The sequence below is a fragment of the Dipodomys spectabilis genome, unplaced genomic scaffold (genome assembly GCF_019054845.1).
Source record: "Dipodomys spectabilis isolate Male_0828 unplaced genomic scaffold, ASM1905484v1 ptg000257l, whole genome shotgun sequence".
Lineage (NCBI taxonomy): Eukaryota > Metazoa > Chordata > Mammalia > Rodentia > Heteromyidae > Dipodomys > Dipodomys spectabilis.
Genome location: NW_024870934.1, coordinates 626272 through 653922, shown reverse-complemented (window position 1 = coordinate 653922; position 27651 = coordinate 626272). Strand labels below are relative to the sequence as shown.

The 27651-nt window shown below is 53.9% G+C and overlaps 1 protein-coding gene across 2 annotated transcripts in view; it reads right to left on the bottom strand.

Moving 5' to 3' along the window:
* Cdh4 (cadherin 4) overlaps window positions 1-27376 on the bottom strand; it is a 423338-nt gene extending 395962 nt beyond the window's left edge. For both annotated transcript variants that reach the window (XM_042699525.1, XM_042699524.1), the window contains exons 1-2: window positions 27320-27376; window positions 25453-25564 (exon numbers count right to left, since the gene is read on the bottom strand). In XM_042699525.1, the coding sequence (XP_042555459.1) occupies window positions 25453-25564; window positions 27320-27376 (169 nt within the window). The remainder of the gene's footprint in view (window positions 1-25452; window positions 25565-27319) is intronic.
* Window positions 27377-27651: the final 275 nt, after the last annotated feature.

The window sequence follows — 27651 nt, the reverse complement described above, 5'->3', positions numbered from 1 at the left end:
GCACCCTGGCAGGTTCCTCCTCTCTGCTCTGTGCCACCACCCTGCCACATGACGCTGGGGTTAGACAGTGCTGTGAGTGTGTGCAGGCTCCGGAGTAAGGCGTGGACATGGCAGACAGGCTGCAGCGCTGGAGTCCTGGGAGTGAGCCCTGGCGTTCTCCACGAATCAGGTCCTGACTCTGCATGGCGGAACAGCTACAGGGAAACACCCCCACTGCGGAGGGAGTGCCCTGTGGCCATCACAGAACCGGGGGTTTAAGTTACCTAGGGACTTCAGATGGACAACTTCTCCCTCAGCATGCTGGTCTCCAGGGGCCACTGTGACAGGCACCGTAAGCTGGGCGACCTCAGACATTAGAGAGCAGTGCTGCCACAGCTCTGAGGCCAGAAGCCTGGTCTGAGCAGAGCCTCGCTGACACCCAAAGGCTGCCTCTGCTGGTTCTGTGGGGCTAGGGGCCGCTCGGGAGGCCAGCATTGGAGAGGTCACCCTGGGCTGAACTGACACTACACTGGCTCTCCTCATCTCTTCTGAGGACACCATCCTGGGATGGAGGGCTCTCCCTGACCCAGGAAGACCTCCTCTTGACTAGAGGTCACTGGTGAGGTCCCGTGTGCAGGAACTGGGGTTAGGACTCAGTTAAAACATCTCAGGGGGAGCACAACTCAGCCTAAAACACCCTAACATTCTTGACTACTTTGCACACCCTGAAGCCAGCCCTGTCCTTCCAGCGTGCTCCTTCCCAGATCCCGAATTCTAGCCATTTTTATCAGATGCACAAGGCCGTGCTCTCCTCATTCCTGGAGGGAAATAAAGAGAGACTCTCCCTGGCTTTTCATTTCAGACTCCTTTGCATCATGACTTGGAAAAGATTCTCTTTGGCTTGTGTTCTTTTAAGGTTATTTTTAATATTTTTGGCCAGAGGAAAGGGTGATGATTAGAGTTGAGTTGGAGGAGTAGTGCGTGAGGGGGTGGGGGTGGGGGAGGGGGTCCCGGGGCACCTGTAAGAAGAAAGTACGGTCCCTTCTGATACACACCAGGACCAGGCTGCAGGGGCCCAAGGCCACTGTATCCAAGGACGGAGCAGCCCATGAGAATATTCTGGAAATCAAATCCAGGAGAAGAAAGTGAGGAATCAGAGAAGCAGGAACCCAGGCTTCTACTGAGCTGTGGACACAGCTGATCACTAGGGACAACTGGCCTGCAAACCTGTGTGCTTCAATCCTTGTGACGCTCCGGACTTTGTCCAGCTCCTGCCCTGAAGAGTCTCCGGAGAAACGCCCATGGCCTCCCAGGGCTAAGTCCCGGTGCGGGCATCCATACTCAGGCAGCTGCCACAAACGGGAAGCCGAGAGCCAGCATCCCAGCAGATCTCCTTGGGGTAACATGGGCTCTCCATGACTCCAAACATCAGAAAACACCTTTCGCCGGAATCACCAGCCAACAGCAGTGCCCACGGGTGCAGGCACTCTGAGGGTGTCCGTGTGGGTCCCCTGCCCTGAGTGGGGATCCCAGCGGCAGAAGGGTGAAGACGCCTCCACTGCCACAGACAAGTACCTCCCGATTGTCATTCATTCCACACAGCGTAATGCATTCACTCCGGTTCCCCACGGATTCATGAAAAGTTCAGCCAAGGGCATGTACTTATTAGATGAAAGGAACACGCTAAAACAATGGGAACCCCCTGCAAAGGGTTTGACACCAATAATGTCTCTATTGTGCTTGAGTGGTGGGTACAGGGATGCGCGGCCAGCCTGCTGGAGTCCAGCCTCAGCAGCAGCAGGTAGAGCAGGTCCTCAGGGCTGATGGACAAGCACTCACACACTGGGGGGAGGGCGGGTGCAGATGGAGGGAACCATCCCTGCCCTCACGGAGCGCCCCACGCTGCGGTGCGGCTGTGGCCTGCCACGCACACGAGCCCAGAACCTGACGGAGCTCTACCAATCACTTGGGAAGGGAAGCTTTACTGTGAGCAAACTTCCATCCACTTATACCAAAAAGAGGCTATTCACCGATCACCCTCCTTCACACTGCCTACTGAAGAGGAAACCACCTGGGTGGGGTAGTGGACGTAGTCGGGCCTTGTAGCCCCAGCCACTCGGAAGACAGAAAGACCAACCAAACATGAGAATTTGAGGCCAGCCTGGACAACACAGCAAGATTTCATAGAAATCCCATGATGCAATGCAGGTGAAAAAGACAGCTATTCCATTTGGAAGCATAGGTGTGCGGGGAGGTGGGGAGAGCTGCCCTGGGGTCTGCTCACTGCATTCAGCTCCTAAGTTCTGTCACTCATAATCTGTGGCTCCAGAATAAGCTTCTGAGCAGCATCATTATGAAGAACAAAAATTAACTCATCCATTGTCCACCTACCTGACATCCCTGATTCATTATCAACCCTCCATCCACACATGCATCCTCATTTACCTACCCACCATCCTTATTCTACCCACTCTCCATCCATCCATCCATCCATCCATCCATCCATCCATCCATCAGTCCATCCATCAGTCCATCCATCCATCCATCCTGTCCACCCACCCACACACTCCCATTCATTCATCTACATCCTTCCTCCACCCACTCTCCATCCATCCCCCTACCCACACACTTCCATTCATCCATCCACCATCCTTCCTCTTACTCCCCATCCATCCATCCATCCATCCATCCATCCATCCATCCATCCATCAGTCCATCCATCCATCCATCCTGTCCACCTACCCACACACTCCCATTCATTCATCTACATCCTTCCTCCACCCACTCTCCATCCATCCCCCTACCCACACACTCCCATTCATCTATCCACCATCCTTCCTCCCACTCTCCATCCATCAGTCCATCCATCCATCCACCCACCCCCCACTCCCATCATTCATCTACCATCTTTTACCCACTCTCTATCCGTCCATCCATCAGTCCATCCATCCATCCATCCATCCACTCATCCATCCACAAACTCCCATTTATTCACCCATCTACCATCCTTCCTCCACCAGCTCCTCATCCATCCCTCCCTCTTTACCTCTCCACCTTCTCACTATCCACCTTTTCCCCCTCTTCCCCTCTACTGTCCTCCAACCATCCACCCTCTCCTCTCCTCCGTCTACCCTTTCCCCCTCCTGCCACCAGTATACTCTCCATCTATCATGTGCACATCCGCCCTTGCGGCTGACCTTGTCCACTCCATTCATCATGCACCCACTTATCTCCGCACCTGCTTATGTCTCAAGCCCGCAGCTCAGTGGCCTGTGTGCATTCTCTCCCCTGTCCCCTCCAGATCATCACCCGCATGCCCACTCAGTGCTCGGCCTTCAACCTGCTTTTCTGGGTATCCATTTAGTGGGTGGTAATGAATGCTTTTAGATAAAAAGAGTAGAACAAGATGGAAATACCCATTTTAATGGCATCACGTGTACTGGGAAGTTAAAAACGATTCTGTGAAACACTTATTTCTGTTTGTGTGTGGGTGGGGGTTGGGAGGTGTTTACTGACTTACAATTAAATTTTCTTTTCCGTGAGTCACCATCAAAAAAAAAACCAAAATCTTCTGAGACCCAGTCCCAGGCCAGGCCCCCACAGTTGAATCATGTGTTCCTTGTGAGCAGGAGCCTGCGGCCTGCAGGGCTGGCAGTTCGGATGCGCTGAGTTATTTCAGACATACCTTGGGCCCTGCTTGTCTAACTCTGAGCGGGAGCAATACTAGCCTGGTCTACAGTGCTGTCTGGAGGTTTCTCTCCTTTGAGTCGCCCAGACAACCGCTTCTGGTCCTTCAGTCTGTGCTGTGCATCCCCTCCACCCTGGCCGCCCTTCCTGCAGTGAGGGTGGTCCCCCTCACATGGCTCCGAAGCACCCAGGACCCAAATGCAATGCATCGTATGCCTGGGTAGCCAGAGCTCCCTCCTACCATGCCTATGTCGCTATGGCCTAGGATCTTCCAGGCCTGAAACATCAATGTGCAGAGCTCATCCTGGGTGAAATTAAAACCCAGACCTCGGTGCATTTTAGGTAACAGAGTATTCCCCACCCCCAGGTAGTGGGGGTGATCAATACATGCAACTGTGTCCATAATTTTCCATGTTATTCCATCCAACTCCTGGCTTGGATGAAGCCACCTGGAGCTGTGTCACTTCCCCATGATGAAGATGCAGGGTGGGTGGTCTGCGGTATCCATCACAAGAGTCTCTGGCTCTGGGTTTTTTTTGTCCCCCGAAGTGCTGTAGTCACACCAGTGCTGCAGGATGGGCCAGCAGGGGCTGTGGCCAGGGTTGTCACACTGTGCACAGCTGGAGCTGCAGTCAGGGCCCCAGGCCTCTCTGTTCTCTAGTGCCTGTCCTTTGCCTCAAGACATGGGTCCTGTGCCAGGCCTGCCATGGATAGCCAGTTTCCCCAATGTAGCCCAGGGGTCAGCGACTTCACATCCTGCAGGCCTAGGCCATGGTGCAGGCGACAGGAGCTGTGTATGCAGGGACATCTGTGCAGGGTGGTGCTCCTAGGGACAGTGGTGTCAGAGTGTGCTCACAGTGGCCCTCACACAACGCCCTTCTAGGAATGGACAGGCCCTTGTGCTCTAAGGCTGCATAGGAGACAAACTCAATAGGTTTTCCATTTGTCTTTCTTTAGGGGTATTACTGATTGTTTTTGCTTCTTTGAGACACAGTCTGGAGCCCAGGAAACCCTTGAATTCAAAATCTTTCTGCTTCTGCCTTTCAGCCCAGCCCCTCCACGCCCAGCTCCGCTACTCCCAGCTCTGAAGGGATTTGGAGTGGAACGGGGAGCAGCTTGGGGCTTCCCTCCAGTGGTGATGAGGCTCAGCCCAGTCAGCTCCATGAGCACCCTAGGGCCGGGCCACCACCCCCACCGGGACCCCGAGTGTGAGAAGGGAGAGGGGACAGATGCTGCTCTGCATCTGTAACCATCACATGTAGCTGCAGAGCAAAAACAACTCTTGCTTTCGAAAGAAGACCGCTCACAGCAAACTTGTAATCACCAGAGAAGTAGAAGGAGTTGTGGCTTTCAAATAGATCTGTGCACGTGCATATGCTTCCCCCCCCTCAGTCACCCTGGCCTTCCACCATGGGGTCACCCTCCCCAGAAGCACTCAGCCTACGTGGCCCCTGGTCACTGCAGCAGCATCAGCCCTGGAGGCAGCAGAGGCCGCAGCAGCTCGACAAGCAGCCTTGTTAACAAGGACCCACTCAGCTCGGTGTTCCTTGCTCCCAGGGTCTCAACAGCATCACATTAATCAGCCAGGTCCTGGCCTGCCCCAGACCCCAGCGGGCTCCATGCCGGCCAAGTGTGGACAACAGGTCACTCTGTGGTCACCAGGCACAAATACTGGCCAGCAAGGGAGTTGTAAGCCAAAAGCAACATAATTTTTTTCAGCTAGAGCTGGTATAAAGCTCAATGTCAGAGCCTGGTCCTGGCTGAGAAATCCCCATGTTTATGAACCAGGCGGAAAACATGACCAATCCCGTGAAAAGGGATTCTCTCTGGGAGACACGAGAGGATCCCACGGCCTCCTCCAGGGAGGACTTGCAGACAGAGTCGGGCTGCGCAGGGAGAGCAGGGCCCAGCCTCCTCCCGGGCAGACTTGCAGAAACACAATGTTTCTAAAGGCGGGTGAGCCTCTTTCAAATCCTATTGGCTGCTGTTTTACTTCATCCTACAAAACCCACGGTTTGCTGCAAATGCAGGGCCCTCAGCTGGATCCGCACTGTGCTCAGAGGCAGGAGAGTGCTGCTCTCTGGCACGGGGTGAGCTGCACTGCTGTGCGAGTCCCTGCACAGACGCCTGCGTGGCCCCACCGTCCCGCGTTCTCACGGGGCTGAGCAAGTCCCTGTGCGCATCGGGCAGGGGCTTCCCAAGGGGGCTTGTGGGGGACACACAGGCTGCAGCTTCCAGCTGTAGGGCTGCACCCACTGTGGAAAACAAGCAGGGCACACGCAGTGCTCCGACAGGCCCCTCTGCCACCTTTATCTCAGAGATGTGCTGGTGGGGAGGGAATGCGAAGGCCGCCAGACACCAGCAAAGCTCTCCTCACCTTGGAGGCACTGCAGTATGCTCCCCAATTTCCTCATCTACAAGATGAGGAAACCGAGGCTTGTCAGCTGTAGGTCAAGGAGAGAGGAGGGGAGGGAGGGGAGGGAGGAGGATAACAAGGAGGAGGGGAACAAGGAGGAGAGGGGAAGGAAGAGCGGAGCAAGGGGAGGGGGAATGGGAGGGAGAAAGGGGAGGGAAGAGGGGAACAGAGGGGAGGGGAGGGAGGAGGGGGGCACAGAGGGAAAGGGAGAGAGGAAGGAAGCAAGGAGGGGAGGAGACTCAGAATTAGGAAGGGGAGAGGACCCAGAGCCTATGGCAAACTGCTTGGTCTGCACACTTGGGATCCATGTCCTGGCTAGTCTGGCTGTCCCATGGACCAAATGGAGAATTTCATGTCAGATACATTCAAATAGCACAGGCCAGCTTTCCTGTTGTTGACATTTTCATTCTTCCAACTCGCCTATTTGACATTAAACCTTGGGCAAATGTTAGTCTCAAGGAGTCAGAGAGAAAAGGAAGGAGGGAAAGAGGAAGAAAAGAGGGAGGGAGAAAGAGAAGGAGGAAGGGGAAGGACAGGCAAAGAAAGGGGATGGAGGAGAAAAAGGGAGAGAGGGGGAAGGAGGAAGGAAGGAAGGGCAAAAAAAAAAACAGAAAAAAAAGCCCAGAGGATGTCTGAATGTTCACAAAGCAGTAACAGATGCAACTCTGAAATTTGCCCATAAACAAGCAGAAATGAACGTCAGCTATTCGAGGATCTTCCTGCAAGCTGGCACACACATCCTTTCTCATTGTTTTATTTTCGGTTTTCAGTGTCTTGTGAACCAGACCAATATGCAGGGCTGTTAAAAGCTTTTACACTGTCATATGTTTGTTTTCTGAAGTTGCCGAGCGGTGCTTGCTCATAATTCCTCTTCTGAGCGTAAAGGCAGCCATGATCACTCTTGGCTTCTGAACCGCCACCAGCACTCTGACCCCAAGGGGCACAACAAGTCCATCTGATGTGTGCCCTGGGTAGAACCTGCTGTCAGTCAATCTAGAAGGTTCTATGGAGTCACATGTGCAGAGTTGCCCAAGTCAGCTTCACAAACTAGCTGGTCCCCACATTCCAGTGATGGATGAGCCAGTCCGTCAGCCACATGCTCCTCACCTCTGCTGCCCTTCCTACAGAGATGGTATCTCTACAGTCAGGCCTAGCTCCAAACTGAATCACATACAATCTGATATCTAATCTTATCTTCCAAATCAGCAAGTCTGAATGGCTCCTGCCCAGTGCACTATAAAGGTGATGGCCAATTTCCAACTGGTCAGCTTGCCAGCAAGTTCACCACCCGTATCTCCCTTCTGATCTTCACTCCTTACTGGGAATGGCTGGCACATTCAAAGGGCAGCACTGACCGGCTAGAAGCTCTTCCTGGGGTCTTCATGACTTCCTACACCGGCCTGGCAGGGGTATGAAGCACAGGAAGGAACTCTGCAGTGTGCAGACATGGAAGGGGAGAGGAAAGACCTCACCTGGAGGCACCCACTCCCGCTGCCTCCCCACGCCCTTGTCGGTCCAAGGATGAGATCAGCTCCCACAAAACCCACCTCGGGAGCAGGGAAGCAGTGACATCACCCAAGTGCATGGGTTTCACAGAGCACACACCCTCCCTCTAATGAGGCAGAACATTGACATTTGGATTCTATGTCTATACAGTAATCCTTCCATTTCCTTATCTGAGGTGAGCAGAGCAAAAAGGAAGTGAGAAACCAGCTCCTGTTTAGCTTTAGATCGGCTGTTGCAGATCATTAACTTGAAAACTGAAGGCACTCTCCATCGTGCTATCCGGATGTTTCACTTCCTTTATCTGTCATGATCGTACCCATGGTCTGGGTGTCGTCATTACCATCTGCCCTGCAGATGAAAGTGCTCTGTGATGGTCCACGGGGGCAGCTGGGGCCAGCCCTCCCTGCGGCCCTCTCCTTCCTTCTTAGGATGCTGCCACAGCTCACACAGTCTTTGGCCCCATTCCTGACCCTGCTCTAAAAGCACCTACGCCGCCAGCATCACTGCCTGACAGATACAACGTGCCACTGAAATTTCTGACCTCCACTTCCTCATCGGTCACAGGACACTAAAACTACGTCCCACCCCAGGAGGTAGCAGTGAGGGCGGGGCGGGGGGGGGGGGCTGAAGGTGCAGGGCGGGGCTCTCAGCTGGGGTCTTTCCTCCACATGCACAGAAAATAAAACATAGGAAACAGCATGTGGAGAGACGCAGCAACAGGAGGACAAAGCAAAGAAGCAGAAGCCCAGGGCTGTGTGGCCTGACAGAGAAGAGCAGCTCCAATCCTACACCACCTGCTGTCATGAATCAAGTTTTGCTGGCACATGGCCATGCGTGTTCATTTCCTTCATGTACTGTCAATGGCAGCTTTTAAGCCAAAGCAGAGCTGAGTAGGTCTGACAGTCTGGCCCATCTGGTCTGCCAAGCCAAAAATAATTAGTATCTCGATCTTTACAAAAACTCCAGCCAACTCTTGTGCTAGAGGGCAGAGCCTCATACCAGCACCCTTCTCAAGCCTTAGTTCAAGGCCTCAGAAAGCAAATGTGTAGCATGGGTTTTGCTTACTTATTAATGGAAACAAAGGGCCTTTGGATAAAGTGCTGCAAATCACACACCACCAGCACCTCCATTCTGTGTTCTTGTCTATCCCATGCTAAGCAACTAGGGCCAGACTCTTGGAAAGGGAGCAAAGTATAAGGAATGCTTACAACACATGGCTGAAGTGTTAAGCCGTCACATGGCAGATGCCAAAGCTGGGTTCATGGGTGGAAGACAGAGGCTGGACTTCCCTAAAATGCATCTATGCCTATGCAAGGCCATTTACTCTCTCCCAACAGAGAAACTGGCAATGTAAACAGGCCAAGGGAACTTTCTAAGATCCTCCACCTGCAGGTAACCCATCTGCCTGAGTGAGGCCATTCATGGAAACCTTCTCAATGGGAAGACATCTAGGAGAACGAACACACTCTGGGCCAGTGAGGCAGAGTGGGTGCAGAGGTCAATGACCCTCTGGCTGTAAAACCAACCGAATCCAGTTTTCTGAAACGTGCTTTAGATGCCAGGATCCAGGACCACATAGCACTAGGGAAGAATGTGCTTCACCTTCTGAGACAGGCAGGGAGATACCCTGCCACCTAGGCTGTCCTGAACCCCCTCCTTCCCCCCCCCCCCCCCGATCCAGCCAGGCTGCATGCCCCATCTGCAGGCCAAGTCTACACTATGCTCTTCTGATTTCCTTTGACAACCCATAGCTTAAATGAGGAGCATAGCATGCAAAGTATAAAGCCAATGGTGGAGACCATAAAGGGAAAGCCAAGAGTATGGGGATGGATGGAGCCTGAGCAACATCAGGAGGTCTCTCTGGACCATGCCACCAGCTCTGTCCTCCTAAGGCACTATGTGGAGGACAAATCAGCACCTAATTGCACACAGGCACATAAGTGCAGTAAGAACATACACACATTGGGTACGAGAACTTTCTCACACTCAGGAAGCCAGCAGCTGGGGTAGAGAAGATGAAAGACTCTGCCTCTGACATCTCCCCCTCCCCCAGGACTTGAGCTACTTGGTAGAGAGCTATGGATGAACCCAAGTCCTGCAAAGCTCCCTAACAGAACATTGAATATCAGCCCCTGTGCAAAAAGAAGATGCTCTACAGAAGTTTTGATGTTTTTGAGGGAGATCAGTAGGAACTAGCCAAGTAGTGGGGAAGAAGTGCAGGAAATGGCTGGGGTGACATAAGACAAAACTGCTATAGAGGCGACTGTGGGTAACAAGCAGGAAGGTGTGGATGAGGACATCACCTGATACCTTCCTGTGGGGATCCTGACACAGTCCCAAATGAGTCTCCATACCCTCTTGCCCTGGTCACTGGGGCTGCAGCAAGGAGTGAAGGCTGATGCTCACGGGCCCTCCCGTCAACCGGCGAAGGCTAATGCATGAGAGAGCAGAAGGGGCCCTGGACGGTCATGAGCTCTGCCGAGGCTGATGGGACTGAGTATACCAGCATAGAGAAGATGGCGCACAAAGGGAGAGGCTGCCCGGCACTAAAACTCCCAATGCAGTAATTGTCATTGTTATCCAATTATGCTCTGGATACCTGCAGCTACCACATCCCACAGAGGGACAATTTCATTAGTGTAAGACTCACTTGTCTTTCTTCACTTTGATAATGGCTTAATAAATAAACTGAGTAAGCCCTAATACACAGGTGCAAAATGAAAAATATTTCAGCTTTTCCATTTTATGCTCATCCTTCTCCAATTATCATGCTTTCATATTTTCTTGCTTGTCAGTTCTGCGTCTCCCACCCTGAGCAATGGGAGAAAGCTTACCTCTCTTCTCTCATAAAGATTCCTTCCTAGGAAGATGGTTTAATGTTGGTACATTGGGATATCAGTCTCTCTTCCTCTCCAGCTCCATCCTACACACATTCCTCCTCACTTCTCTACCTGTTAATCACATATACACACACAGGCACATGTACACATGCACATATACAAAACCACAATAAAGACACAATTTGGGCAAACATGGAAGAGAGCATATAAAATATCATATCAACTTACATTTTAGTAAGATGAGAAGACAATGGAAGTAATTGATTTGACTCAGCTCAGGCTGAAGGAAAGGGAAGCAGTAAAACGAGAGAACTCATGTAAGAGTGACATTTTGATTAGAAGCCCCTGGAAGATTTTCATATCCACAAAAGAGTGAACAAATCAAAGGAACACTTCAAAGATCTAGTAAGTTCTGGTTACCTCATCAAGTAGTAAAGTGTTGGAACCCAGAAGGGAATGGGCGTGGCATGGGGAAAAAGGGAAGGGTACAGGGACCATTGTATGAAGGACTTGAATGACATATTTGGACTTAGGTCTGGAGAGCAGTCTTCAAAGTTTTCAGAAAGTCTAAGATTGTAATTTTTAAGGTCATGGGCCAATGATGGCAACAGGTACTTTAACATCTAAGAATTTCAAAATCCACAAGCATCAATTGTAATAACAAAATGAACAATGATGTGTACTAAAGAAAAGCAAACATCCTACCTGTCCTCCATCTCCCTCTATCCAACATTTCCTGCCTCCATGGCCATCTTAGAGCAGACACAGTCCCTATTGTCCATGACCACCTGGTCTTCCATGGAGGTCTGGCCTAGCAAAACAGCAGACTTGGCTACAAAGGAAATAGCGATGTTACCAAGAGAGTCGCGTATGACCAAGAACTGTGGGATTTCCAGGCAAATCTGTCTTTTTTCCTGGTGGACACAAGAAGGTAGTGGTTGTAGGAATATGGGATGCATTTACTCACTGCTCAAATATGGTCTCTTAATCCTCTCTTTTCCCAATACTATTTAAGTATCTTGATCAAAATTGCTCACATTGGCTGAGTGCAGTGTCACATACCTACAATCCCAGCTACTGGGGAATTTGATACTGCAGTTCAAGATCAACTGGCAAAAAGTTAGTGAGACCCAATCTCAATAAACTAGGCATGGTTTACATCTGTAATCCCATTTGTGCAGAAGAAGCATAAATAGGATTGCTGTCTGAGGCTGGTCCCAGGCAAAGACAAGATCCTATCTGAGAAATAATCTAAAGCATAAAGGGTTGTAGGCATGCTTCAAGTGGTAGAGTCCTTGAACACAAGTTCAAACCCCAGCACCAGCAAACACCAAAATGTACCATTCATAGATGCAGCCACTTGCCCCAAGTCAAATGGAGTGCATCTGAGGTCACAACTCACTAAAAAAACATGGTTCAAAACCTCTGTAGATGCACTGAGCTCTGACGTGCCGACATGCACTTGTGGTTTTACATTCTAGCTTAAGAGTTCAACAGAAATGACACTTTAATATATGCTCAGGAAAATAAAAATAGATTAATAGAATCTGAGCCAAGCTGCTACAAGTTTTTCTATTCCAAAAAACAGGCACTGGGAGTTTCTCTAAACAGGTTGTCATTTGAGCACTGGTAAAGCACTAGACTTATTTTTTTAAGTAGCAAAACTACAATTATCTCTGCATGTCCTGTATCGCCGCTCTGCAGTACTCCAACATATGCACCAACTGTCAGTGATATGGGCTGGAGGAGTGTGTCTGCTTCATGCCAGACAGACAGTCTTATCAAAACCCAACTGCATTAATCCTTTTCCTTACATCAAAAATCAAATAACTTCCAAGAGAGAGGCCAGTCTCACCGAGAGCAGTTCAGCTGGGAGACGGAAAGTTGAGATTACCAGTGTGAGGAAACAGATAAGAGCTTGTCTCTAGCCCCAGGGGTGTCAGAACTGAGGCTCCTGCAGAAGCACAGAGGCATGGGCTCTGAGTTGAACCCCATCTTCCTACTGGCATCTGCCATCCCTAGCAGTGATGGGGAAACCCATAATAAATACGGATGCCATTTTCCAACAAGTCTATCCAGCACAGTATTTAAGCAAAAGAAAAGATTCCTTAAAGCTGATAAGGAAGAATGCAATCAGGGGAACCCTCCAGTATAGAAGGGTTGCCTTCCTGCTTTAAAAAAAAAAAGCAGCTTTCAACTCAGGAGACGATGTGATTTTTCTTCCTGGCAGGGAGGAGTGGACAGACAGGGGGCGGCCTCTGGGCTGGTTCCCCTGGGGCTGGAGGAAGTGATTAATTAGTGCCTCCTTGAAGAACAACCTTCGAAAGCTGCTGGGGGACTTTTATGTGCATGTCACAGAATGATATCCTTCCAGAATCCTCCCTTTACAACCCAACAATGGGGCAGGTTTAACAATACTGAGAGCCAGCAGGCTGGAGCCTTGGACTTGCCAAGAGGATGATGCTTCGTGTGAAAAAGACTCTCTTCTTAGGGATTCTTTTGTACAGGGAGGAAAAGCCACTAATGGCACAATTTTAAGTGAAAGGATGGAGCAACCAAGGATAAGAGCACGTGGGGCTCCTGGCCGCTTCTCTCTGGCTGTTCCCCGTTGCCTGCTCCACCCCATGCCTCAGCTCACCTGGCCTCTAATATAAGCAAGTTGCACACATAAACTCTCCAAGTGAGTGAGCCCCAGAGTCCTGCCTGCCTGGCACACCTTGGGGAGAGCTGGGCACACTTTGATGGTGAAATCATGCAGCGAAGATTCCCTTACAAGTGATACCACATCACATTAGTACTCTAGGGAAAGGTACAACTTCCAGGTGGATAGTGCTGGAAAACCAAACCCATTCTCTGTATGTTCACGTGGCCTCGCGCACCACATGAGAGTGACAGCTGGAAGCCACTCCTGCTGTATCAGGGGCATGCGAGAGTGTCAGAATTCAAACACAGACACGTGAACCTCTGCACCGGAGCCTCTGTTCCAAGACAGCAGAGCCGTGGCCTGTGGACCCATGCCAGCCTGCAGGGTAATTTAATCCTGCTCACAATGAAATCACAAAGACAGCAAGCTGGCCCTTTGGAGGCGCTGACTCAGCACTGGACACAGAGGCCGTCTTCCATCACTGGAAGAGAGGGTGTCCCACTGTCCACGTGCCCTGTTTTAATATACCAGGAGGTGTCAAACCCAAAAGGCGCTGGGAGATTAGCATGGAGAGCCATTCGTTTTTTGGAGGTTTTTTTTTTTGGGTCCGGTTGTGGGGTCTGAACTCTGGGCCTGGGCGCTGTCCCTCAGCTCTTCAGCTCAAGGCTAGTGCTCTACCACTTGAGCTATAGCACCACTTCCGGCTTTTTTTTTCTGCTTATGTGGTGCTGACAAATTGAACCCAGGGCCTCACGCATGCAAGGCAAGCACTCTACCACTAAGCCACCTTCTCAGCCCCGAGCCATTTGTTTTTAACCTGGGCTTTCCACACATCCTCCAGCTGCCTGACCTTTGCTCTGCCCACATGAATTTGAATCCCACAAAAAGCAAAGCAGATGGGGACATGGGGATGTGGGGATGTGGAGGTAGAGGCGCTGAGGTACGGTTTCATATCTCACTCCTGACACTCCAGGAGGAATTGAAAAGGGAAGGCCATCCCATTCATAAGACTTGAGTTGCAAAAGAATGCTGCTGGCATGCATCATGTCTAAAAGCAGACTTTTCCCCCAAGAACATTACGCCCAGAGCTTTTAACATCCACTTCCCATAGGGTCACAGAGATGCCCAGAGACGGCCCTGGTTTTTCCACTACAAAGAAATGCGTCTACAGTTTCCAGGACTACAGAGGCAGAGAATCCATTAAGTATTTAAAACAAAACAAAAACAAAAACAACCCCCTCCAAACAAATCACGCTCACCTTGTAAGTGCCATCTGTCAACCAGAAGACACTGAATGCTCATCCCCGCCCCCATACACATATACCATTTTCAAAGGATACAAGACTTCAAAATGGATTTCAAAGGCCCCTGTAATTTTGGCGGCATGACATTTGATGTTTTATAAGCTATTTTTATTAGCCAGGATTGTAGAAAATTGACGTTCACCAGCCATTAACCTTTCAAGCATACAATTGCAGCCCTCCCGCCCCCCCCTCCACCACATATGGAAGTACACCTTAGATTTCCATGCAGGATCTATCTTTGTGCTGCCCAACTCCTTGAAGGAAAGAAAAGTCACTGTGAGCCCACCTCCCTCTCAAGAAAATGTTAAGTTCTATAATTTTATGGACTTTTGATCATGATTTTATAGCCATCAGCCCTGCACTGGAATTCTGTTTTTATCTTCAAATATAAGAACGAGATAAGGCAAGTTTTCTAATCCCTTCTTTGTAACTGAGGGAAGATGGGAAAAAATGAGATAACCAGGAAAAAAAAATCCTGGTTTTAGCAGTAGGAGCCCACAGTGGGGCTAGCTCTGGAGTGACTGGCTTCTCACCCCATCAGCTCATCAGCATTCAAGCATTAAATGCGATATGACATAATCCAATCAAAGCAATACCCTATTAACAAACAATGGCAGGGAATAACTTACATTTGTGTCTCCTGCCCTCATATGTTGGTGGAGCTTTAAGGAAGTCACTCCACAATTTATTTATTCATTTTTACAAACATGCCTCTGGCCAAAAGGTCTCTGGACACAGTAAAGGCCAGCAGGGGACGAGTCCCCAACAAAACCATAAAAGCTTATTGCCCGAGGCCTCCAAGAGATGGAAAAGTCAAGGCCCTAAATGTCAGCCCATCCCTGGATCACTTAGGACCCAGCTTAGGTCCAGAATGTGAGCCTTTCAGGGCCTGCTTCCTGGGTGGTTCTGAAGACAGAGGCAGGGCTAGGATTTCACTGTCCCTGAGCTTCGGGTGACATCTGGGGCTAGGAGAGGAGGAAGTGGGTGGCTGCCCAGGCCGTGTTCACTTGGCAGAGTGGAGCTCACTCACGTACTCGAGGGGATAGGCAGTAACCGTGACAAAGACTAAGGCAGCACTGGTTGCTGCTTCCAGGGCCCAGCACCTGGGGATGCCCTACCCAGACAACAGCGTGACGGGTCCTCAAGCTGCACCAGGCCAGCGGAACAGACACTCCATCGTATGGAAGACAGACCAGATCACAAAGCCAAGAGATGTGTCCAATCCATGTGGCTGCTGGCTGAGGTCTGCAGCCAGAGCTGATCACACCCTGGTCACCACACCCCGTGTCCCACCAGGGGACGCTCAGCTCCACTGGCTGGGTCAAGCACTCGTCTGGGGTGCTCACAGCTTACATAAAAGTGTGCTACTGTTATAGGCGACGTGTGAACAAACCAGGATGGCATGGGTAAGGCTCCCGCCCCAGGACCTGGCGCAGGAGGACCCTTGGTATTATGGGAGCAGCGGAACTGGCTGGCCCCTCCTCCAGGAGCTAGTCGCTGCCCACCAGAGGCAGCTGCTACTGAAGGTATCTGCCACAGGCAGTGGATCCCACTTGGGTTTCCATGGACCAGACGCTGATGGGCGTCCCTGAGGGTGAGCTTCTGCTACTGTCGCACTGAAGGGGGGAGAAGAGAGAGGACAGCCTCATCTCTGGGTCCTGTTGATGAACGCCCAGTGCAGAGCCCAGCCCTGGCACTGATTCCTGGCCTGGCCCTGTCAGCAGGCTTCCTGTCCTGTCTATACTGGCTGAGCTGCAGGATCTACTTGGAGATAGTTGCAGGGAAATAAATGCATATCACCAGGTTCACCTCTTGTAAACTCAGACCTCTTCCTGAGCTCCAAGCTGGAGAAGTTTCTGGCAACCAGCAGTTATGAGCACCCTCTAAAGAGTCCAGGCCTAGACCAGCACTTGGAGTGTCCACCACAGCCCAGGGAGGCGGGGCACCCACAGCCACGCCCAGCTGGTGAGACGGAGCGCTCCTTCACGCATACCAAGGGCTCCCCCTGCCCACCACAGACCCACCCTGCAACACGGGTGACGGGAAAGGGCCTGACACCTGAGAGCCGGGTTCGAACCCTGTGTGGCAGAGTGGCCAGGCAGGCGAGCTCAGTGGCATGAATCACAAGAACTGACGGAGATCACCACAGCCACAGCAGTGCCTTTCTGCATTTCTACAGTACGGCAGTTCCGAGGAGAGCGAAGGCAGCATACCCGCGCCCTCTTCCCGCCTGCCTCCGAATCTCATCGGCACAGGCGGTGCGCTGCCTCTCCCTGCAGACCACCCAAACCCAAGTGGGGTTCTGGGAGGAACAGTATGCGCAGTGTGCCTGCACAATGCCACCTTGCTGTGACATCTGACGGGAGAGTCACACAGGACAGCAGAGTCTCTGGTTCCTCTTACACTCAGCACCCTGCACCTTCCACAGCAAGGCCACACTGAGCTACAGCACAGAAGCCCCCGTGCTGCTCTGGGGAGATGGAAATGCAGCTCATCATCTCACCCACCCACCCACACTGCATGCCGAGACCCCATACAGAGGCACATGCAACCCAGGGAAAACTAACACTTGGAAATCTGAAGGCAAGAGTCCCTGAACCCCCAGGCTTCCAAAACCATCCCATCCTAGGAGATAGATGGATTGATTGCCAGCAGAGCTGGAACCTCAGTGGGTGAGGAGCTGGCCTCCTGTGGCTGCTGGAGAAAGGGAGCACAAACTTGGTGGCTTAGGGAACAGAAACTTGCCCTCTGTAGTTCCAGGTCTGCAGTGCTCTGGGGAGGACCCCCATGCCTCTCCCAGCTTCTGGGGGCTGTGGGTGTTACTTGTTTTGGGGTGCACTACTCCCCACTCTGCCTCTGTGTCCACACAGCCTCCTCCTCTGCATCTGGGGCTCCTCTCTGTCTCTTATAAAGAAAGCTGTCACTTATCTCATCTTGAGGTTCTGTGGCATTGACCCCTCGGGGGCCGCCATCGGCCTCACTGAAGTGGATTTGCAACCAGGCCTTGGCCGTGGCTGGTTTAGCCTGTGTCCCCCAGGTAGGCAGCCCCCTTGGCTTTGGACGTAAGAAAATGAAGGCTGAGAAGGAAAGGCAGGCACTCACCAGAGCTACCCCCCCCCCCCCCCCCCGGTTCCCAGGCTCTCAGCCACCTATGCTGGACCTCTGCCTGACTTCTCCCTTACCCCTCTGGAGGCAGAAGCCTGGACCTCATTCCTCCCGGTCTGGACACCAAGGCCCTCGGGGCTTCAGGCTCAGCAGCACAGACATTACCAAACTCCAAACGGAAACCAATGGAGAGCAGGAAACCCAACATTTCTTCACACCAGCCACACAAGCACATGTTCCTGAGATAGCCTGCAAGCCGAGTGCTCCTCCTCTTCCTCAGCCTGCTTGGAGACCAAGGGGGCCAGGCCTCCTTGAAGGCTCACCCACCCTCCTGGGCTAAGCTCGTTCATTCTGGCCAGCGCCTCTCTGGGCCTGCGCTGTGCCCATGCCTCCGGCCTGAGAAGGAAGCACCAGCTTCACGGGGACCGAGGCGTCTTCCCATTAGCAGGGCAGCGCAAGCAGTACTTGTGGGCCTGTGGATATGCATCTGTCGCTGAAGGCTTACCTTAATCCTCTCCAAATCCCCAACACTGTCAGCAAGAAAACACAGTGAATCCAAACAAGGCCACGTTCCAGAGCTGCTAGACCAGAAGCTGCTGTGGGCTGTGGTGAGGCTCACACTCAGATGCTCAGGACCCGGGGCACTCAGGACCCGCTGGAGCCCTCATCAGGGGGCCCTCACGGTGGGGGGGGGGGGCACTGGGGGAACAGCGCAGGAGACCTCCCATCCACACACCTCCTAAAGCAGGAGGCCCTGTGCCTCAGTTTCCCCATGGTAAAGTGGTGTTTCCACTATGATGATGAAGTGCTGTACGCGTGGCTGGATGTGCAGCGCCCTGAACAGGAAACAGCCAGAGGGAGACCACCAACCACCTTCAGGCTCACTCTCCAAAGAGGGCCTCGCGCTGAGCCAGGAACTTATCACCCTTTAACACCAGGAGCTCTGTGGATGCCATCCAATTAAAGACTGTGGCTTGCAAGATGACCCTGGCTTTTCTTGGCCAGCTTGGATGCGGAGATTGCAGGTACCCTGCCCAGCAACCGGCAGGAGGGTGAGGCAGAGGAAGGACTGCACAGCAGGTAGACCGAGGTGGGTGGAGGAAGGCAGTGGTCTTTGGAGCTACAAACCAGTCACAAATCATCAGAGCATTTCTGTGTTGTGGGGGATTGAACTCACAGCTCGCTGGTACAAGAAAAGCAAGCTGGCACTGAGCTATACCACGGGGCCTTGTTCCTTTCTGATTAAGAGCCAAAGACAATACTTAGCTTGAACCAGTCTGAGACAATGCGGAAGGCCACCAGGAGAGGGCAGCCTACAGCCTGGGCAAAAAGGCACTACAATTCAGACCCCTTTTGGCAAAAGCAGGTGATTTTATGAGCCCAGTTGCAACACAGTGGCCTTCCTGTGCTGTTCCACCCCATCCCGGCTCACCCCTGCCCCCCAGGCCCACCTCACTCCGCCCCGCCCCACCCCATCCTGCCCTGCCACACAAGGGGTCAGAGGAGCAAGTACTCAGAGGTTTTACTAGAGCTCACTCGGGAGAACTTTTATCGCCCTCGACAGACAGAAACTTCACCCTGCTGCTGGCATTTTTTACAGTGGAATTCGCTTGGAGGAAAAATTGCCCCTTCAAAAAAAAGTCAGAATAAAAGGCACATTCTTTGAAAAGACGAACGCTTGCTGCTCTCTCTTGGCTCATGATTAGTTCTGGCAGTTATCTACCCATACTTGCAAAGAAAGACGGAAGGAAGGAAGGAGGGAGGAACAGAGGGAGGAGAGAGAAGGAAAGGAGGAAGGAGGGAGGGAGGAGAAGGAGGGGAGCATGGAGGGAGGAGGGAGACACAGAGGGAGGAAGCCTCTCTTTCATTTAACTCATGTGCATTTGCTAGCTTAAAAAAATTCACAAAATTTCTATTTTGAAACTAGTATCAGGACGCAAACACGCCAGGTGACAGGGTCTCAAATATGTATGCTTCATTTAAACCCGAGTTCCTTAGATCTCCTTGTGACTGAGACAAAAAGAAAACCCTACAGGGAAGAATTGAAAAAGTACTATTTCTGAAACCAAGAACTTGTAGATCTTGGAGGCTGATACCAAACCCAAGTGCCATGCAGGCCAGCAGCCTGAGCTGCCGGGCGGTCTGGAGGGACTGCTCTGGAGGGGGGCAAGCAAAGACCCTCGAGTTACAGCCAGACACTTCTCTCCCAGCCTAACATCCTAGGACCAGAGGCCTGCACACACCAGGACCCTAGGCCCGGCGGGAAGGTCAATTCCCCCGCCCCGCCCCCACCACACACACACAACCAAGCTCTCAGGAGAGGCACTGGGGACCTCACCCCAGGACATTTCTACTGATCAGCCTCTCAGAGGGCCCCGCTGCTGAGTGTGGTACAATGTTTCTGGATGGCCACCCTGCTCAGGACGAGTGTTCCAGGCTCCAGGGCTGGCTGGATCCCCGCTGCATCCGGGTCTGCACTGACCAGGTTCAATCTGCCCCAGGAAGCCCACCGCACGCCTGGAATTCAGGCCCCGGCCCTCCCCGGGCAGAGGCGGGCTTTGCAAACCTGTGGTGTCCGTGGCACCACGAGGGGCTGTTTGCTGCTTCAGAGGGGCCTGGTGTGAGCCACTGCTGTCAAGGGCCTCTGACACCCGGGACCTCTGCTTGCTGCTGCTTCCTAGCCACCGCAGACTGTGTAAGTGTGTGCCTGAGTACCTGTGGATCTGCCCATGTGTAAGCGCTTTGCTGCCCTGAAAGCCACCTGCAGTGAACCTGTAAGGAAAATCTGAATGAGGAGCCAGACTGGGAGAAAAAGATGGGCAAGAAGGCACACTGTGCATGTTTAGGCCAACAGCCTTGCGTTGCCACTTGCCATTTCTGATCCACACCTAAAGTGGAGTCACCCACCTTCTTGGCAGGGCTTCTGGGAAGACTGAAGGAGACCTTACGTCCAGAGGAGTGCTAGAATTTCGCTCTTATGCCGTAACTCCTCAGAGTCTCACCTGCCCTCATTTTAAGATTCAATTAAAAAACACATTCTGTAAATACGAACCCTTAATTAATAGCTCACAAAGCTCCTGTCTGGAACGGCATGGGGGCCGAGGGCCAGCGGAAGGTGCAGTTCTGAGGCAGCAGACAGTCACAGGGAACCGGAACCAACGGACTCGGCTCCGCTGATCCCTCCCCACAACACAGGACGCAGGTGACAGGGACAAGAACTCCTTGCACACAGCCTGGCGTGGGCTTCCCACCCGGGATGTGAGGCACAAAGAGAAGCAGCTGCAAAGAAGCAGAGGGTGGCACCTCTTGCTGCTCTGCCCCGGGTTGTGACTGCTAAGAGCCACCCTGTTTCCTGCCTTCTCTCTGTGGCTGGCTTATCTTTTATCCTTATACCTATGTACTGCGAACATGGGGAAAAGCTACCATAAACCTGAAGGCCGTGATGGTCTAGGACAGCCCTGCAGATAGCCAAGAAGGTGCAAAGCAGGCTCTGCGTGCGGCTCTGCGAGGTGGGCAGCGTTTTCACCTGATTGTTCTCTCCTCTTAGGAGGCAATGATTCTGAGTCTTGTAGTTGCTCAAGGGTGCACTGGGACCCATTCTACTCTACCATCCTCATAGTCATGAAACAGCTGCTCCATCCCAGACATCCTGCTTGTGTTCCAGGCAGAAGGAAAAAATAAGGACAAAGGACAGAAGACATCACCGGTAAAGGCCTTTCCTTTTACTTAGGAAATATATATAACACGCAGCTTTCCCAGTCTAACCTAACTGGGCACCCCTGAGCAGGGAGAGGCTGCAAGGCTCCCTTTGTCTAAGAGCCTACACGCATATTTAAATAGGGGTGGTGGTCAGACAAGTGGGTTGGGACATTAGAAGTCACTACAAAGAGAGAGGAAGGATGTTAAAGCCTGCAGGGTTTTAATCATGCCAGCTGCTCACAGGCCGTGTGGCATCTTCTAGCCACATGGGGGCGCAGCACCCAGGACTGGGCTTGGGGTAGGACAGGCTCATCTGCTTGCCCATTCACCTACCAAAGCCACCTGCCGGCCAGCCAGCTGGCTGCTGCAACCTCTTCTCCCCAGCCGTGTTCCCTGTGGGTCAGTTCCTCACTCCCTGCCTGGTGCCCAGGCCCACTGTGCCCAGTGTCCATTCCTCCCCAGAATCCCAGGTCTTCCCGAGTGTGATCCTCATCAAAGTGAGGGGTGGTAAGGAACCTAAGCCAAACACGACAGGGCAATTCTGTTTTCTCAGCAGAGTGACATGTGACCTGGTTCCAGCCAATAAGAATGCTTGCAGGCCCTGTGAGAAAGAAGTGCTCCTCTTCCCTGTTTCTGCCCTGATCTCAGATAGAACACGGGGAGCTGCCTCAGCTACGTTGCCATGAAAAGGCAATAAACGAACATGCTAAGGATGGTAGGAAGATAAAGTCTGGGCTCTAGCCCTTGACTACATCACTGACCAAGAAAAATGTATTCTAGATTCTGTTGGAAAGTTTTATCCTGTCTGCCAAGTACAGCCTGGCCCAAAGATGTGGTAAACAATTGTGACAGGCTTCCACGACTTCAGTTTAGGAAAGAAATAAGTGATCATAACAAAGTGCCAATTAACCGAGGGGAAGCATGGGGGAGGGGTACAGGAGCTGTGTGGAGGTTCTGGGGACAGCAGGGGGAAGGTATTCTGAACCAGTCTCATGAAATGAGGTCATCAAACACAGAACTCTTCACCCTGCTTCATTCTTTCCCTTGGCTCAGGTGACTTCCAGACCCCAGCCCTGCTCTCCGCCTGGGTGATGTCTCTGCTCACCTGCCACCTTTCCTCCGTGATGTGGAGACAACGCACAGTCGTCCTTTGCAGCCATGTCGCCGCTGCCCGCCCCAAGTCCTGTGGCTGTACTGTGAGGCTGGCCCCGGCTCTGTCCACGGAGCTGGCTGGCACTGCAGGGCACTGCATCCGGCTGCCCCCTCCTCCTCCCACTTGGGCCGGCTGATCATTAATTATTCACAGAGGAGACACTAGACTCCAGCAAGGCTCAGAGCTGGCGCTGTTAACCCTCGGAAAGTGCCCTGACCAACCTGGCTTAGATGCCACCTCACGCCGGCAATCAGGGCCCAAAGTGAATGACAGCTGCGTGTGTACGGGCAATCACATTCGAACGCTTGTCCTCCCAAGCAGACAGGAAGCATGCGGCCCAAGGGACCCAGCAGCCCCACAAACCAGCCTGCCTAGAGAGCACCCTGCCTTTCTGTTCTGAGTGGCTCCTTTTCTCTAAAGGGTCACAATAGATAGTATTTGTTACCCTGTTGGGGAAAACTATTTTAAGCCTAATTAGCATGGAATTTTTGGAAGGCAAATGCTTTTCATTTAGACATAAAGCAAAATGCCACGACATTTCTTCCACCCATTTATCATAAACAAGTTAATTACTGTATAACAAATCACTCCTGCTGGAATCCGTGTGTGCTGGGGCTGCAGTGGAGCTGACTCAGGCAAAGAGGGCGGCCCACGAGCGGCCGCTAATGCCTCATGCGCATTCACAGCAAACCCGGCTCTCGAAGCTCTGCTTTTCAAATTAAGGGTAAGCTCTCTCTGTTGGAATAACTCAATTATAAGCAGTCATTGCCTATTTAGCTGGATTCCAACTGGAAACACCGGGCTTATTTGTTTTTCACGTGGTCACCCTCTCCTGGTTGTCAGGTCTGCAAAGTTTTCCTCACATAGCGAGACTGTGCGTGTCCTGACTTGAGTCCATCAGTTTCAGTTTTTGCTGTCACATGTGTAAAATTATTTCTAAGATACGAAAACAGCCCTTCGCTTTGGGCATTCTACACCTTAGGAGTGAGGAGGAGAAAACGTGCATGTGGGGTGCAATCTGGGAGGGCAGAAGCAACGTGACCTGTGCCCACAGCCCACCGCAGAGGAGGGCCAGGGAATGACCCAGGATCACGGGTGCTGGGAGGTGGACATGGGCCAGGCCAAAGCTCTGCCCACTGTCCAGCTTCCTCTCCACACCTGCCAGTGGCAGCGCACAGCCCAGCGGGGGTGCCCACCCACAACAGGGGAGGGATACCTGTTTGAAATCTCACTGTACATGGGGACAAGCGTGGAAATGTGGCCAGGCATGGTGGCTCTTGCCAGCTACAAGGGAGGCAGAGGTGAAGAGAATTGCAGTTCAAGTTCAGCCAAAGCAAAAAGGTAGCAGCAAGATCCCAATCAAAAGTCGGAAGCGTGCCTGTCAACCCAACTACCTAGGAAGCATAGATAGGAAGATGGTAGTGTAGCTGCGGGGAGTGAGACCTATTAGAAAAATAATTAAAGCAAAAGAGACTTGGTGTATGGCTCAAAGGGCAGAACACTTGCCTAGCGAACGCAAAGCCTTGAGTTCAAACCCCAGCACTGCTAATAATAACTAAATACACATACACACACATACATAAATATTTGCCTCTTCTGTTGGGCAGTCCTTGTCATCCCTAAGACCGGCATTTTTTCTGACGGTCTCTGAGACTCTGCGTGAAATTGACAGTGTCAGATCTTATCTTGTTTATCACCAGCTCCCAGGTGCTGTGGGGAGCTTCCAGGATGCACACATAAGACTAAACCACAGGGAGCTCCGAAAGACAGAGCAGCCACCTGTCAAACTCCAAACCGGCCCCTCACACAAGTGGCAGCGCATCCGAAAACACTCACATGGGCCTGCTCCAGGGGGGCCTCCATTCCCCTCCCAGGCCACCTGCCTGGAGACTCTTGGTTTTCACGATCAGTGACATTCAATAGTATCATGACTCAGAAACCAAAAGGAAGCAATAAATAAGCAAATAAAAGAAATAAAAGTCAGCTTTGGTGCAAAGTAAGAATCCTAAGTCACAAGACTCACAAAATTAGGAACAAGCAAGAAAGTCATCAAGCTAGGTCTAAAAGAGTGAGTATCTAAAATCTCTGCCCAGTATGTACAAGCAAGAGCTTACATGTACCACACGTGCACACAGCAATTGATGTCACTCTCTCTCTCTCTCTCTCTCTCTCTCTCTCTCTCTCTCTCTCACACACACACACACACACACACACACACACACACACACACATACAATTGCTGACAAATCTCAGGGGAAGAGTCTATATTTCTGGAACACAACACTGGCAGACGAGTGAACAGCCTGAGGACGCTGTAAGTGTGAATACCGAGACTTCGCTCTGACACAGTCTGCAAAGTCCACTCCTCTATCACTTTGAAATCAGCTCCAAGCCTGCCACCTCTGGGAAATGGAGACTGAGAGAGAAAGCAGAGAAAGCAGCTAGCTACCCAAGATGCTCTCAGGCCAGTTCTGAAGCACTAAGCTGGGGAACCAAGAATGGATTTAATTCTTCTCTTATGCAAATACAGTTTGTCTTGAAAGGGAAACAGTTCAATGTGCAGAATGATCTATTGTCATTCGAATTCTCCAACTGCTGCCAACTTGCCGTGGCAGGCGGTGTGGACCAGATCCCGGACTGCCACAGAGCTAATTGGTGGTTCCCGGCTGCATGTGTGTTTTCCTGTTGTCACCCGGGCAGTAATGAAAATGAATGCCACATTTTCGAACAGAACGTCTGTGGGCTTATTTACCGCCTTTCCAACAACATCGTCTGTTTTATCATGCATTTCAAAGCAGGGGTAATTTAAGAATCCAGAATTTCATACATAAAAACACTTGATAGGAAAGTTTCTCCCTGCATGCTATAGGGGTGATGTTACATCTGAATTCCCATTTGAGGCCTGGGCAGTGATTCACCACCCTCCAAAGAAACAGATTCTCAATCAGTCACCTGCATACAAAGTGCCTTTTGGGTGGACAGACTTGTACCTGCTCGATCTCACAGATGTTGTCTCGCAGAAAGCAATGTTCCAAGACCAGACAAGCCTTGCCACCGGTCTTCCCCAGAGGAGAGGACGCCTCCCTCCGCCCCTCCATCCCTCACGTCGTCTGTCCTACCTTTGAGTAGCTTCTCTCCTTCTAGAACGTTGGGCGAGATCAAGGCGGTGTAGTCTTCTTCTGAGAAGCCAGCCTTGCAAGTCTCTCTGGCCGTAAGATCTGCATCGTGGGCCTGGAAGCAGAAAGGAAATCGGTTAAACAAAAATAAGTTCCCAGAAATTTAATCCAACCCACATTCCTCACGCCTGCCGCCGGCGGAGAGAAGAGCTGATCCACCACAGTCTCCACCCAGAGGTGGCCTCGGGAGTCTCAGGTCGGTCTCCGGGGACTAGCCAGGGAGGATCTGTCCCCAGCACGGGACGGAAGGCTGTGCCTGCTGCAGGGACCCACTCCTGCAGGGACCCTGGGCGGCTCCACGGGCACGTGGCAGGGCTCCAGGAGGAGAAATGTCCCCAAGGCGCGCTGCTGACTTGGGTGTGCACACGGGGAAGGAGTGAGGCCGCAGGGCCGTTCCTCCCTGGGCGCCAGGGGCGGTGGAGCCGGCGGCTCCCCAGGCAGGCCACGGGGTGGGGGGGAGAGGATGGAGAGCGCAGGGAGGGGGTCTTCCCGGACCCGGGAGGGTGGGGCGCCTGCCCTCCTCCTCCTTCCCCCTCCTCCGTGGACACTTGTTCAGCCTAAACCAGGGCAGGTTCTTCCCTGCGGCGGCTGCGCCCCAGCAAGAGTCCAGGGTGCAAGCTCGGCGGGGGAGGAAGGGCGATGTGCGCGGCACAGCCCCTCCCGAGCTGGCGGGGCCGGGGGTCAGGCTCGCCCCGCGCCAGCCCGCAGCCCGAAGAGCACGCGGCGCGCTGTGCCCCGCACCCCACCCCGGAGAGCGCGGGGAGCCCCGGCGCAGCCCACGCCCCGCAGCCGCGCCTCGGCGGGGCCGCCGGGGCGGAACGCGCCTCCCGGCCGGCCGCGGACTCCGCGGGCGCCGCCGCCCGGGCCAGGGCGGCCCCGGCCGGACGCCGAGCCCCCACGCGGCGCCTGTCCACCCCAGAAAGGGCTGCGCGCGCTCGGGTGTTTCCCGGGGATGCGCCGGGAGCGAGCCCAGCCCCGGTAGCACCTGCGGCCCGGGAGGCGACGCTCCGCGGGGAAAGTTTCCGTCCTTCCCGGGCGTGTGCCCCAGTGTCCCAGCGCCCTGGGCCCGGCTTCGCGGCGGCCTCCGGCCCCGGCACTCGGCGGCGAGGTTGTGATTTCGAGGCTGGGGGCGGCCGCGAGGCCGATCGGCCGCGGGCGGGCGTGGGTTCCCGCAGCCCCGGCGCCGCCGCGCACCGCCCCGGGCGGAGCGCCGAGCCGGGCGGAGCGGGGCCGCTCCGGCCGCGGGCTCCGCAGGAAGGCGGCGCCCGGACCGCTCTCCGCGGGCGCCGTCAGCCCTGCGCCCGCCGCTCGCTCCGCGGCGCCGCGCCGGATCCGAGGCTCCGGCCGGGCCGCGCCGAGCCCGGCGGCCAAGACGCCCCTCGTCCGCCGGATCGGACAGCCGGGACCCGACCGGCTCGGCCCGCACCCCCCGCGCCCGCTCGGCCTCCGAGCCCGGCTCCGCCCGGCTCCCTGCGCCCCGGCCCCGCCGCGCTCGAACTCCAGGGGCGCGCGGCTCCCGGCGGTGGGCAGCCGGGCTCCGCACAGCCCCGGGGCTCGGGCCGGCCGGAGGAAGCCCGGCGGGTCCCGTCGCAGCCCCGCGCCCCGCCCGGCTCCGCACCGCGGCTCCCGCCGCCCCTCGGCTCCGCGCTCCACCGGCCGCGGGCGGCGTCGCGGAGCCCGGCTCGGGGCCGGAGCGCGCGCCCCGCACGCCCAGGGCCGGCCCGAGAGCCGGGGCAGCCCCGCCGGCCCCGGGGGCGACCGCGCCGCCGCGGGCTCGGGCCGGCCGGGCGGGCGGGCGGCGGCAACTTACCCGGAGCGCGCCGGGGAGCGCGAGCAGCAGGAGCAGCACGCCGGCGCCCGCGGTCATCTTCCCCGCCGCGCCGTCCCGGCGCCGCCCCTGCCCGGCGTCCGCGGCCGCTCGCGGCTCCGTCTCCGCCGGGCTCCGGTCTGCTTCGGTCGCCGGGCTCCGCCGGGCTCCGGTGTCCCCGCCGCCCGCGCCCGCGCCCGCGCCCGCGCCGGCTCGAGCTCCGGCCCCGCTGCGCTCGCTGCCCGGCTCGGGAGCCGGGCCAAGTCCGGCCGGCGGCGCGCTCCCTCCCGGCCGGTGCGTCCGCCGGCCCCGCCGCCGCCCGCGCCTCTGCTCCG